The sequence below is a fragment of the Mustela nivalis genome (assembly GCF_964662115.1).
Source record: "Mustela nivalis genome assembly, chromosome: 14".
NCBI classification, from domain to species: Eukaryota; Metazoa; Chordata; class Mammalia; order Carnivora; family Mustelidae; genus Mustela; species Mustela nivalis.
The window spans coordinates 75344273-75357067 of NC_139033.1; the positions used below are offsets into that span (position 1 = coordinate 75344273).

At 38.2% G+C, this 12795-nt stretch overlaps 1 protein-coding gene across 8 annotated transcripts in view; it reads left to right on the forward strand.

Moving 5' to 3' along the window:
• Positions 1 to 12795, forward strand: part of PTPRM (protein tyrosine phosphatase receptor type M) — a 749942-nt gene that overhangs the window by 334909 nt on the left and 402238 nt on the right. For all 8 annotated transcript variants that reach the window (XM_082697317.1, XM_082697320.1, XM_082697313.1 and 5 more), the window contains exon 5: positions 2628 to 2743. In XM_082697317.1, the coding sequence (XP_082553443.1) occupies positions 2628 to 2743 (116 nt within the window). The remainder of the gene's footprint in view (positions 1 to 2627; positions 2744 to 12795) is intronic.

The window sequence follows — 12795 nt, forward strand, 5'->3', positions numbered from 1 at the left end:
TAGATGGGCAGAGGCTGTGTGGCTGGGGGACCCCTTGAAAGGGGACCCCCAGTGCCTCAGGAAGATTGACAGGAAATGCACCTAGCAGCTCCCTAAGGAGCTAGCAGTGCAAGGTAGTGTGTGTGTGTATGTGTCTGTCTGTACGTGTGTGTGGCCTGTAGAGCACAGACCGCTCTGATCAGCTCCCTCTGAATTCCTGTGAAGTAGCTAAAATCTACTGCTGTACAAACACACAGATGAACAGAGAACTTACCTTCCATCATCTTTTTTCCTTTCATGAATGCTCTGTGCATAGTATAGTTTGATGTCCATGTGGCTAGGGGTAATGTGCTTAGAATTATTTTAAAAGGGAAAAAGTCGAAAAAGTTTCCAATTGATGACAGGTGTGCTATAATGGATGTATTGTGTGGATTTGAAAAAGAATATTCCATTTGCTTTTATTTCCTTTTTTTTTTAACGTCTTTATTTTATTTTTTTTTCTGTGTTCCAAGGTTCATTGTTTATGCACCACACCCAGTATTCCATGCAGTTCGTGCCCTCCTTAGTACCCACCACCAGGCTCACCCATCCCCCCACTCCCTCCCCTCCAAAACCTTCATCTTGTTTCTCAGAGTCCACAGTCTCTCATGGTTCGTCATCCCCTTTGAGCAAGGAAACAGCTTTTTTGCTTCTAATGTAGTCCTGTCGATTCAGTCAAATCTCAAATTCTTAATGATTTCTTTTAATATTGGGAACCCCTAATATAGGTAAATCTAGAATAGTAATCGTTAGGACTTTTTGTGTAGCGAAAGTTTGTTCATTTGTGTCAAAGGTGAGGTTAGGAGAGTAGAATTCTACAGAAGTTGCAGTTGTGAGTAAACGGTTTTAAAGAATATAAAATCAGTTCAATTGAGTAATACAAATTCAATTTAAATAATATGAATTCATCGATTAATTTTAAATAACATGCTTTTGTTATTTTTAATAATTGTATTATTAATTTCAAATAATTATTATTATTAATTTCAAATAATATGAACTCAACTCAATGTGCCTGGTTTTAGAAGTGTTCACACTCTGGTTCTGACACTTACTAGGCAAGAACCTACAAGTTCCCCAACTTGCAAAGTGGAAAACAATACCTACTCACAGAGCATTTGTGAATGCGAAGATGGAAAAGTGCTCAAAACATGTCACCTTTTGCCATTTTCTAAAAGCAAAACATCTTTCAGCTTTTTTGGGAACAGAGACTAGAAGAGAAATTTGATTTAGGGACTTTTTACAGAGGTTTTTAAAAACCACAACATCATGTTATTCTTGGCCAAAGATAAATTAGTAAAAAATAGGTCATAGAGCTTTAAATTAATATGTTAGTATTAGCAACAATGACCCATAGTTATACTACTTTTGTAGAAGTTATTTAGGACATTTGGCTTGCTAAACATCATGAATACATTTTTTGAATTACTAGTGGCCTCCAAGTTAGTAATGGGCTTTTACTGTGTGTTACTGATATTAAAATACATTTCTCTTTGTTTTTGGTAGTAACCCACTTCTATTCCTAATTGTGTTCTGCACAGGTTAATATTAGTGCTGGTTTATCACGTTTGGGTACTCAGTAGTGGGGTACCATTCTTTGAAGGTGCCTAGACATGGCCTAAAGACACACTGATGGTGAGGACAAGCTGGCAAAGCATGAGAAATTTATTCGAGTTATTGTCCAGAAGATTTATCCATCCCTCCAGAAAGTACCAGCATCCTGTTCCTTCCTTTTCTACTCCCTAACCACCTTCCTCCCAGCACCTTGCTTTTACCCTGTCATTGCTGTGATAAGAGACTTTCCCCAATAATGGAGCCTATCATAAAATTTAACTCCTGACCTGTCATTCCAGTTCCTTCACACACCTGTGTTGTCTGTTGCAGAAATTTGGTCTGTGCTTCTCCGATCAAATAGAATTATCCTTTAGTCAGAGGGTTGTCCCCCATGGACAATGTCCGTTATGAGACTTAATGTTGTTTAGCATTTAGAATCATTCTTTCTTCTTAAATTAGGAGTAAGAATCAGCAGAAACTGCCACGCTATGGCAGTCCCAACATAATTCCCCAGAGTCTGTCTATAAGGATAGTATTTTTTGTAGTTGGGTAAAATTACATAAGTAATGCTGCATACCAATTAGTTGTATTAAAATATATATTACGCACAGCTTTGTACTTGGCTTAGAAAGTTTCCTTGACAACATCATTTAACTTCTTACTGTTCTTTTCATGTTGCTCGTATAAATATCTAATATGTTTTTGTTCAAAACATCAATTAGGGTTCAGTGTAATCTTTATTAATACAGATCTGTTATTACAAGAAGACTGCTGAGCTATGATAATTTGCACAGCAGGAACAATAAAATATCTTCTTTCTTCTTGGGTCTATCCCAGAATGCTTGGCTTTTCTGTTCTTTCACAGAGTACACCAAAGCCTTCCATGATCCCTTTTACAATCAGGATGAGATCTTGAAAGCATTCTTATAATCAAAAGCCACATTTCCTTTAAAGGTAAACAAAACGGAAGGGTCCCAAATTGCAGATAGATTCAAACAAGACAAATGTAGGTGACAGAGCTCCAATTTAATCTTTCACTCTCTTTCTTCATGTAGCCAGAACTCCCCACTTCCTGCGGATTCAGAATGTGGAAGTCAACGCAGGCCAGTTTGCCACCTTCCAGTGCAGTGCCATCGGCCGGACTGTGGCGGGTGACAGGCTGTGGTTGCAGGTACAGTAACTCACCATCACCGACCTGTTCAGGGAGGGTCGAGAGGCAGAAGGGCACGACCCCTGGGGAGGGGTCCAGGGAACTGGGTCAGGATTGGGTTGTTGATGGACAACTGAAGATGTGACTTGTCTCTGTTCCTTCCTTCTTTATTGATAAGTTGTGAGATTCCTAAAGGTTCTAAATAATGTCTACTGTTCTTCACAGACCTTTTGTTTTTCCCTTTAAATTTCTGTTTTTTCCCATTGCTTCTGCTGAGCCGTGTTGCTTTGAAGATATGGTTGTCAAAATACTTTTAGAGTAGGATTAGAAATTAACAACACATCTTTTGACTATTTAAGTGGACATTTTTAGTGTAATCATAATTTGTGTCTTTTTTTTTTAATATAATGTGTGTGTGTGTGTTCCAAAATTCATTGTTTATGCACCACGCCCAGTGCTCCATGCAATATGTGCGCTCCTTAATACCTACCAGCAGGCTCACCCAACCCCCCATCCCCCTCCCCTCCAGAACCCTCAGTTTGTTTCTCAGAGTCCATGATCTTTCAAATTCCATATGTATTTTGCATGGCAAATAGTGTCATGGACATAGCCATGGTTGCCAGAATTCTGAAAGAATGAGTGGGATTCAGACCTCTCCTCTCCACCTGGAAGGCCTCCCGCTGCTTTAGGCTCTGTGTCTCACCTCCCCTTCCCATGGCATTCTCCGATTTCATTCTTGTTTCTTCCTTTTATGTATTGATCTGCAGGACGCTCGTTCTTTACTGAGACTAGTGTTGATTTCTATCTATCCCTCTTTCCTTGTAGGTCTTGTTTTAGTTTGGTTAATCCTACATTTAAGTTAGTTTGCTACTGAGCCGCTCCATCCATGACTTTACACCTTTGTGTTTCTGTTCCATTCCCCCATGACTTGAGCTTCCCGCACGCTGACCTGTCCTCTGCCTCTCACCTCTCCACTTCTTATCGTCCCTCCTCTTCTGCACTGTCATGAGGACTGTGACGTGTCACAGTTGCGTGACACTCTAAAACTGTTAAATTTCTCTTGCCTTTTCATCATCACAACTGAAATAAAAGGCTGTTTTTATTCCTCGACTTCTGGGGCACACGGAAGATGGCCTAATGTGCTGTCCCAAGATTAGGCAACAATATGTTGACAGCTGGGGAGTACATTCTGGAGGAGGGTTCTTAAAATATTCTTGGACCCACTTGCACAATTCCTCACCCTTCTACCTTGACGTCAGTGTTTTCTCATCTCTTGGTGTTCCTGTGAGAAGATCCACTGGCCAGGAAGGAGGAAGGTGTGCAGAGGACTGAGACCGCAGGCACCAAATTCATCTGAACTCTTCCTCATTCTCCAAAAGTTTTACACTCGCTACTGTAAGAGATTTTGCAGCCCGTGGCTACTGTGCTCCATCCTGATCCTCAGTGTTTGATTTTGTTTTTTCTTTTCTTTCTTTTTTTTTTTTTCTTTTGTATCCCACTTCCCAGTTGTTTTAGGATCTTGATATGAGAGACCGAAAATTATTTTCTTCGTTAGTGGTTGTTTGGTATTTAACTTGATCAAGATGGGCTGTGTATGGTAATTGATGAGACAGGCATTTTTAATGGTTATTTTCCACAATGCATTAGCTACCTTTTAAAAATGACACTTTCCTGTCATCTTTGATTTATCTCCAGAATCTTAGATTTTCATGTAAAATAGTTTTGGGCTTCTGATATTTGTGTTAATGTTACTTGAGAAACACAGTATAAAGTCTAAACTCTTGCCTTAGCCGAGTCTTAGATACTCCCAAGAATTTATAGGCAAATTAGGGTTACAATTTGATCTTTTTGTTTTTACAAATATCCTGGGCTTGGGATGCTCCTGGTTCAATTTAGCATCACCTTGGGTATTGGGGATCTTTAACTATTTCCTGCTACAAAGGAGAAGATTATGTTTTAAAGAGAATCTGTATCTGAAGCTAATGAATTTACTTACTATATGTTAGCTAATTGAATTTAAATTAAAAAATATAAAACAATAAAAAAATAAAGAGAATCTGCCTTGTCATAGGGAGAAAGCTAGCTGCTGTTTTGAAAAACAGGTCTAAATACAAAGTCTGAGCCTTCACTCCACTAGGATCACTTGGTGGGGGGAGGGTTAAAAAATGCCTGGTCTACACCAGGATTCTGATTTAATGGGTCTGTGTCAGGTCCCCGCATTCAGGGATTCCCAGGGGGCTCCAGGGTGTGCTCAAGGTTGACAGTTATTGGGCTCAAGCAGAGCCAAATGCATGTCCCAAGTCAGGAAAGAAAAAGGCAAAAGCCAAGGTACAAAGGTAGCTGTATTCACTAGCCTTAAAGGGACTATCACATTGAATTTCCCATGCCCCTGAACTCTCTTGCTTTTGTTCTATTACATGTGATCATTAGTGTTGACAAAATTGTTTTTACAGTCCATCCATTAATGCCTTTCTTGTCTATTACCCAATCTTGTCTTGCCTTTCTTGGCATTGATGACTACCTATTACCCTCCAGTTGTCCTCGTGGTCATACCCTGAAGGGGATGATCAAAACAGAAGTGTTGTGACAAATTCTAAGTGAAACTCCATTTGTCCTGGACCTGGCGTGCCCTGTGTGAATCTCTATGATGTTAGAATAATTTTACTGTTAAATGATTTATTTCCTCTGGTTGGATAAGCATCCTGTGGGGAAATGTTTATTTTATTAATAGCTAATGAAATAAGACTAGTGTCCTTCACTTGCAAGAATGGTTTCTATTAAACTGTGTTTGTGCAAAGTAACTTCCAGTTGAGTGAGGATTTGTGGCAGGTGATGGTTTCATAGAGTCCTCCGAGCCTCTCACCCTTGCCCTAGCCTTTGCCTGAGGTCATCTTTTAGAAGTTGTGGGGAAAAACAAACTTGGAATCATGGTGCAGGATCTTTCGAGTGTAGAGGTATAAATATGGGCATTTCATCATTCCTTTAATGCTATCACAGTTTCAAAAATGCTTATCTCCTGCCTACAGAGTCACTTGCATCTCAAAGTAATTCTGAGATCCAGGCAGAAAAATGAATGGGAAAAATGTTTTTAGACTTTTCTTCTCAGTACTAAGTCAAGATTTAGAAATTAATAATGCATTTTTATTTAGGGAAACATTGATGCTTTGGAGTATCACCATTTATAATAATATGTGTTAATTGTATGACCATATTTTGAGTTATGCTGTAGGCATTTGCTTAGTTTCATGGGTATATCCCATGGTCATCCTCTTCCTTCATAGATGAATTTGAGGTGCAGGATTGCACAGGGTCATAGAGGTAAATGGCATAGCAGGGAATCATACACCCATATTTCCTTTACTTACCTATTGCTTGATTCCACTATCCTAAAACATCTTCCCATATTCCAAATCTAGATGAATAAGTAATATGTATTTACCACTCTGTTGGAAGAATTTGGATGTGACTGACATTGCATGATTAACCTCAAGGAGCCATCATAACCAAAAAAGAAAAAAAAAGTCCATATGTACCATATGTATTACATGCCCATACTGATCCACCTCTACAAAATGGCCAGCGGTTCAGTTGTTTAAAATATAGATTAAATATGATCGCTGTCAGAGCCTTTCACAAAAACATAGCACATATAAATTTGATGATGACACTAATGAAGAAATGTTTATGATTAGCAGATGTGTCCCATCTGCTTACATTTTCCCCGTCTCATCTGTGGGCTACAGGTTATTGTCAACATAGAATTGGTTTTTCTAGAATACGAAACAACAGAGTAAAACACAGTTCACGAGCATCCATTAGTACAGCAGCAAAGGACTTAAAACACCTTCCAGACAATGTACAGTAGGAAGACTGTGTCTACAAAATGGTTTTCTCTTTGTAGCATGAGAGTGGCATGCAGTGTGTTTGTTGAGATACTTGGCTCTGTGCTATCAGATACATGGTCTCAGCAGGGACTGTCGCTGTGGGATACACTCAAATGAAATGTATGTCTAAAATCATTCAGGTACACAAAACACGACAGTATTGCCTGTTATTATCAACTTTCTGATCACTGTGGAGCCTGCATTTTTAAAATATCTTAGAGTATGTAATAAGATATAGAGAAGAGAAAATAGAGTTTTAGGTATCCTTCTTTTCATACTGATGGGCAATTTCTGAGTTAGATGTATTATTTTTAATATTCTTTTTTCAAAATTTTTTATTTCTTTTCAATGTAAGAGTATTCATTGTTTTTGCACCATACCCAGTGCTCCATGCAATCTGTGCCCTCGCTAATACCCACCAGCTGGTTCCCCCAACCTCCCACCCCCCGCTCCTTCAAAACCCTCAGATTGTTTTTCAGAATCCATAGTCTCTCATGAGTTAGATGTATTTTTACACAGTCCTAAATGCCCCTTAAAACATGTATGGCCATATTAATATTACTGTTGTACTTTCTGAAGCATTTTAAATTTTATTATCCTACATACACTTGTTTCCCCTAAGAATTAATATTTATAATACCAGTTTTAACTTTTCAATAAATAAAGATGGTCACCAAAGCTAGTATTGATAGTCATAAATCTGAAGATGGCTTGTGCACATTGTTTTCTAGGAAACATGGGCCGCCTTGCCCTCTTCCCCTGCATCTGTGTAGTTTGGACATTTTTGTAACTTCTGCTGTTTAATTCATTTTTGATCATTGTGGAGGCTCCTCCAAATTCCTTCATCTTTTTATTCGGTGTCTTCATTGGTTTGGACTGCTATAACAAACCACCACGGGCTGCGTGGCTTAAACAATTTATAGAGACTGAAGTCCAAGGTCAGGGTACCATCATGGTGAAGTTTTCAGTGAGGACTCTGGTTCCCTGTTTTATGGACAGCCTTCTTACTGCATCCTCGCATGCAGAGAGAGAGAGCTCTGGGTGAGGCATCCTTATAAGGATGCCAATTCCATCAAGAGGGATTCAGTCTGATGACTTCCTCTAAGCCTAATTACCTCCCGAAGGCCCACCTCGGTACCGTCACACTGGAGATTAGGTTCGATCATACGAATTTGGGAGAGACCCAAGCATTCAGTCTACAGCATTTGGCTACCATCTTAAACTCAGAAGTGGGCGGGAAATGAAAGTGGTTCAGCCTCCAGGACAAATGGCAGAAATCAGAGGGGCAGTAGGGATGCCTTTTGAAAAATAGATGAATGGCAGCTTTGACCAAGCCAGGAACTGGCATGAGCAAGTGGGGTGAATAGGAATTGGCCAAGGAAACCTGGAAGACAGTGATTTTCTCTCCACAGATCTTGAGACCCCTATCATTCTTCAATAGCTTATTTTCTAGAATCACAGAATTATGTAATATCTGAATGTGGAATAGTCTTAAAATCAAATTTTATTCATGAGAAAGTGAAAGCCCAGAAAAGGTAGGAAACTGTAACACAATCGTATATTATGTATTTAATTATGATATGTATTAAATACAGTTTAGTTTGCTAGTGAAAGTCAATGATAAATATGTATTTACAAATAAGTAAATTTTGCCATGTGGACATATTTCTTCATCAAGTACTTGTCTTTTAATCAAATATGCTCAGATTTACTGTGAAAATAGCTGTGTTAATTTTGGAGCCATTGTAGTATAATATCATTGAGTTTTACTTTTTTAGCAAATAGGGCTTAGTGCTCATTAGAAGTAAGGCACCAGAATAACATTTTTAAATGATTTCATAACATGCATCTCTTCATAGAAATAGAAAAAAAAATCAGATGGTGTTACTATGAAGTACTCTATTAAAAATACTGTTGCAATGTAGCAGCTAGAATAGTACCTATAACATAACAAATACTCAGTAAATGCCTGCTCCTGGCACTTCCCTTACTGCCTGCCTGAACAAATCATGTGTCTCCTCCAGGTGAGTCTCAAAGGCTGGCACAAGAAACAGACACAGACTCTGTCTTTCTGGGATGCTGGTTTTATGGCTATGGTTCATCTCCAAGGGATGGTTTTGATGAGAGAAGGGATACATAGAACCTAATGATGTCTCTTTTGCTATTTCAGAGTATTCAACAAATATCACACAGAGTTAGAATAGTTCTGGAAGCAGATGTGGTTAGTATGTCATCTCTTTTTTTTTTTTAATTAATTTTTTATTTTTTATAAACATATATTTTTATCCCCAGGGGTACAGGTGTGTGAATCACCAGGTTTACACACTTCACAGCACTCACCAAAGCACATACCCTCTCCAATGTCCATAATCCCAACCCCTTCTCCCAAATCCCCTCCCCCCACCAACCCTCAGTTTGTTCTGTGAGATCAAGAGTCACTTATGGTTTGTCTCCCTCCCAATCCCATCTTGTTTCATTTATTCTTCTCCTACCCACTTAAGCCTCCATGTTGCATCACCACTTCCTCATATCAGGGAGATCATATGATAGTTGTCTTTCTCTGCTTAGTATGTCATCTCTTTTAAACCTTCATTTCGTATACCTTTCCCCTAGGTATTTTTTCCCCCTCTGTTGTAAAATTTTGCATTCTATTTCACCCCGTAGAAAAAAGTTCTTGCCACAGGACTTCAAAGAAAGGTAATAGAAATGCACCTCTCAAGGACAATATGATTGAGTCCTCACTATGACAGCAGACCTGTGTCATAGTAATTGATAGATGAACCCACCTCACTTTTTGTTTTTCTTTTTTTGGTATGGAATGTAATGCAGTATGAGCTCTTGAATTGGATAGACTGATTTTCTAAGAATAATGTTCACTTAGGATTAAAACTTTTGTAGTTGTTGGCCTAGAGATTTTCTTTTTTTCTTTTGAGAGTTTGATATGTAATTCCACTTAAATGGGTCTGAGTTACCCAATTGTGAAAACAGTATTTCTCACCAGTGTAATACATTTCTCATATTTCTTTTCTGAGTTAGATTTTTAGTCCTTTGTGGGTCTTTTTTGAGAGAGAAAAAGGAAAATCTTCAGATTTTTATAACTTAAAATGGTTCTCATAAATAGGTAGTCTGGCCTGCTATATAATTTGATTTATGAATGAATAAATTATAAATTATGTTGCAGTATTTATATTACTGACTTCAACAGATGTGTTTGAAATAAAAAAAAAATTACAACTCCATTTACTGAGCACTGCTGTGTGCTAGATACTTTGCTAGGCTGTGTCTGGGCATTTTTTTTCTCTGAACTGATCCACAGGAACACTCTCTTTAATGCCCACAGGAGAAGAAACAAGCTTAGGAAGTTTCACTAATTTTTCCAGGAACACATTGCCAGTAACAAGACTGAAGATTTGAGCCATGCCATGTAACTCCAGAATGTACATCCTTAACTATAATGCCTCTTGCATAGTACAAAGACCCAGACATTTCCTTGTGGATTCATAAACACCATGTAGTAATTTACATGATAGCTTTTATCAGAATTTAAAATTAAAATTCTATTCATGTGTGTGGATGTTGCCTTGGCTTTTTTGTTAGGGAATGTATGTTTGGTCAACCTTTCTTGGTTGCTTTTAGTTTCCTTTATAGATTATGAGGGGAAAAAGCAGAACTGTATATCAGTCCAATTTTGCTATTATGTATAAAAGCCATAAAATGATTTGAAAAGAAGTAAAATTATGGTTCCCTTGGCAAGTTTAACTTGGGTATTTTATACCATATATATTAAAGCATAAATTTAACATCACTTACCATCATAGAAAATACCAGGAATGCACAAATAGGACTGTCTTCAGTTGCTATAGGAACCATTTGTTCCTTAAAACTTTGAGTGGTTGAAATTACACCCATTATTGTTTTAGTCAGTTGAATATATATATAAAATGCAATATGCACATTCAGACTGAAACCACCAAAAGCCTTCAAAGCATATACTGTATGTTTTAATTTAGTGTGAGTTTGGATTAGCTTAATTTAAAGGTAAAGATGCAGTATAACTTACCATGCGAGATTCCAGGAGGCATTAATTAATAAATTTTATTTTGTGATATGACCTAACTCTGTCCAAAAAGACATAAATCTCTGGTGCTTCAAGAAGGATGCCCCAGAAAAAGTTGGAGCAGCAGTTGGAGAGCTCTGTCCTCAGCAGCAGTCTAAAGGTCTCCGGGCCAGAATGGGAAATGGTACTTGAAACCATGGGTCAAGATGGTTCAGTTCTGAGGGCAGAAGAGAAAGGCATCAACTTGTCCTCTTAAGGGCTGCTTACTTTGAGGCCAAGAGCCATAAATCCTGTGAAAGCAATTTTTTCTTTTTTCTTTCTTTCTTTTTTTTTTTTTTTTTTTTGCAGCTTTTCTCAAATTCATCAAGTGGTTCATTTGTTTTTCTTGGCTCTGAGAATCCATAGCTGTGTCACAAGAAGAGAAGGCAGAGGTGGCCGTGCTCTGGAATTTCTGTGATTGAGGGCTGAGAATACGAACGCTCTGTTTTTCTATCTCCTTTTACTGAGCCAGGCCTAGGACTGAGGGTCCTGGAGGGTTTGGACACTATTAGGATCTCTAGTTTTTTGTTTTGTTTTTGCTTTTGTTTTCCTCTTCTGTCTTTTTTTTTTTTTTTTTTTTTTTGGAAGGAGAGGAAAAATAGAAATGTCTTATGTGGGCAGTTTATGTATAGGCCTGTGGTGGCCTTGGAAGTCCTAGAAGGTTTTCAGTTTCATCATCAGGCATCATGTACAGAGAAAGGAAAGAGAGATGTTTACCTAAGTCCTTCCTTGAGATGGAAAGAAAATTTGGCAATTTCTGATGGGTTTTTATTTTAAAAATGTCTTTTGGACTGTAGAAGTGTGACTCAGCAGGAGGCAAGACCTGAACATTTTTGGTTGGTTCACAGCGGCCGCCAGGCAGTTCCTACAGAGGATGAACTTTGAAGTCATAAAGCAGTTTTTTATTCTCGTCTGCATACCTCCTTACTTCTAAAACTCCCATCCTTTGTTCCCTTCATGCAAAAGAAAGGGCATTGGCTCTTGTCCAAGTGTAATAAAATTGTTTGTCTCTGTTAGAAGTGATGTCCTCTAAGCACAAAGAACAAGTGACTAACGGAGTTTCTGTTTATTTTTAAGATTTGGAAGCCCCTTATTACTTTCACTCAAGAAATGTATATTATATATTTTCCATGCGCTAAGTATATGAGTTAGGCAAATGTTGCCAGAGATCCAGGCCGCAAGCTCCGGGATATGTCTTCCCTGGGTCAAAGTACACTTTCTTTTCTACTGGTGCTGGTACCTTTACCATAGAAATGAGAAAGTTTGGTGCTTGCCCAGGAAGTGAATGACACCTACACAAAATAGTTCTACAACACTGGAGTATTTGCAAGCCAGTAGCAAAATCAGTGGGGCGAAATAACCACAGTTAAAATAGTTGTTCCGTAATACAGAAAAATGAGCCATTCCTTTCTTCACATCTTCCTTGAAGAAAGTTTCTTTTCACCTTTATTACATTACATTACATTACACATTTATTACATTATATATACCACATCTTCTTGATCCATTCATCTGTTGATGGACATCTAGGTTCTTTCCATAGTTTGGCTATTGTGGACATTGCTTCTATAAACATTCGGGTGCATGTGTCCCTTGGGATCACTACATTTGTATCTTTAGGGTAAATACCCAGTAGTGCAATTGCTGGGTCATATGGCAGCAAATTGTAAATATACACAGAGTTAGAGAGAAATTGGAAAAAGTTTAATATACTCAACATTCCACTTCAACACCTAACACTATGTGGCCAATTGCTGCCTCTCTGTTTCCACCTGCTCCCCCTCTGATTATTTTTGAAGCAATCCCAGTCATCATATCATTTAACTTGTTAATGTTTTTCTAAAACAGGGGCTGGAAAACACTTTCTGTAAAGAGCCAGATAGTAAATTTTGCAGGCCAGACGGGCTTTGTGGCAACTGCACAGCTCTGCAGACAACACACACGTGTAGGATAGTGGCTGTTTTCAGTGCAGCCTTGCATATGGACACTGACCTTTGAATTTCATATGAGTCTCATTGTCACAAAATAGTATTCCTGCTTTGTTTGTGTTGTTGTTGTTGTTGTTGTTTTTGTTTGTTTGTTTGTTTAAATTT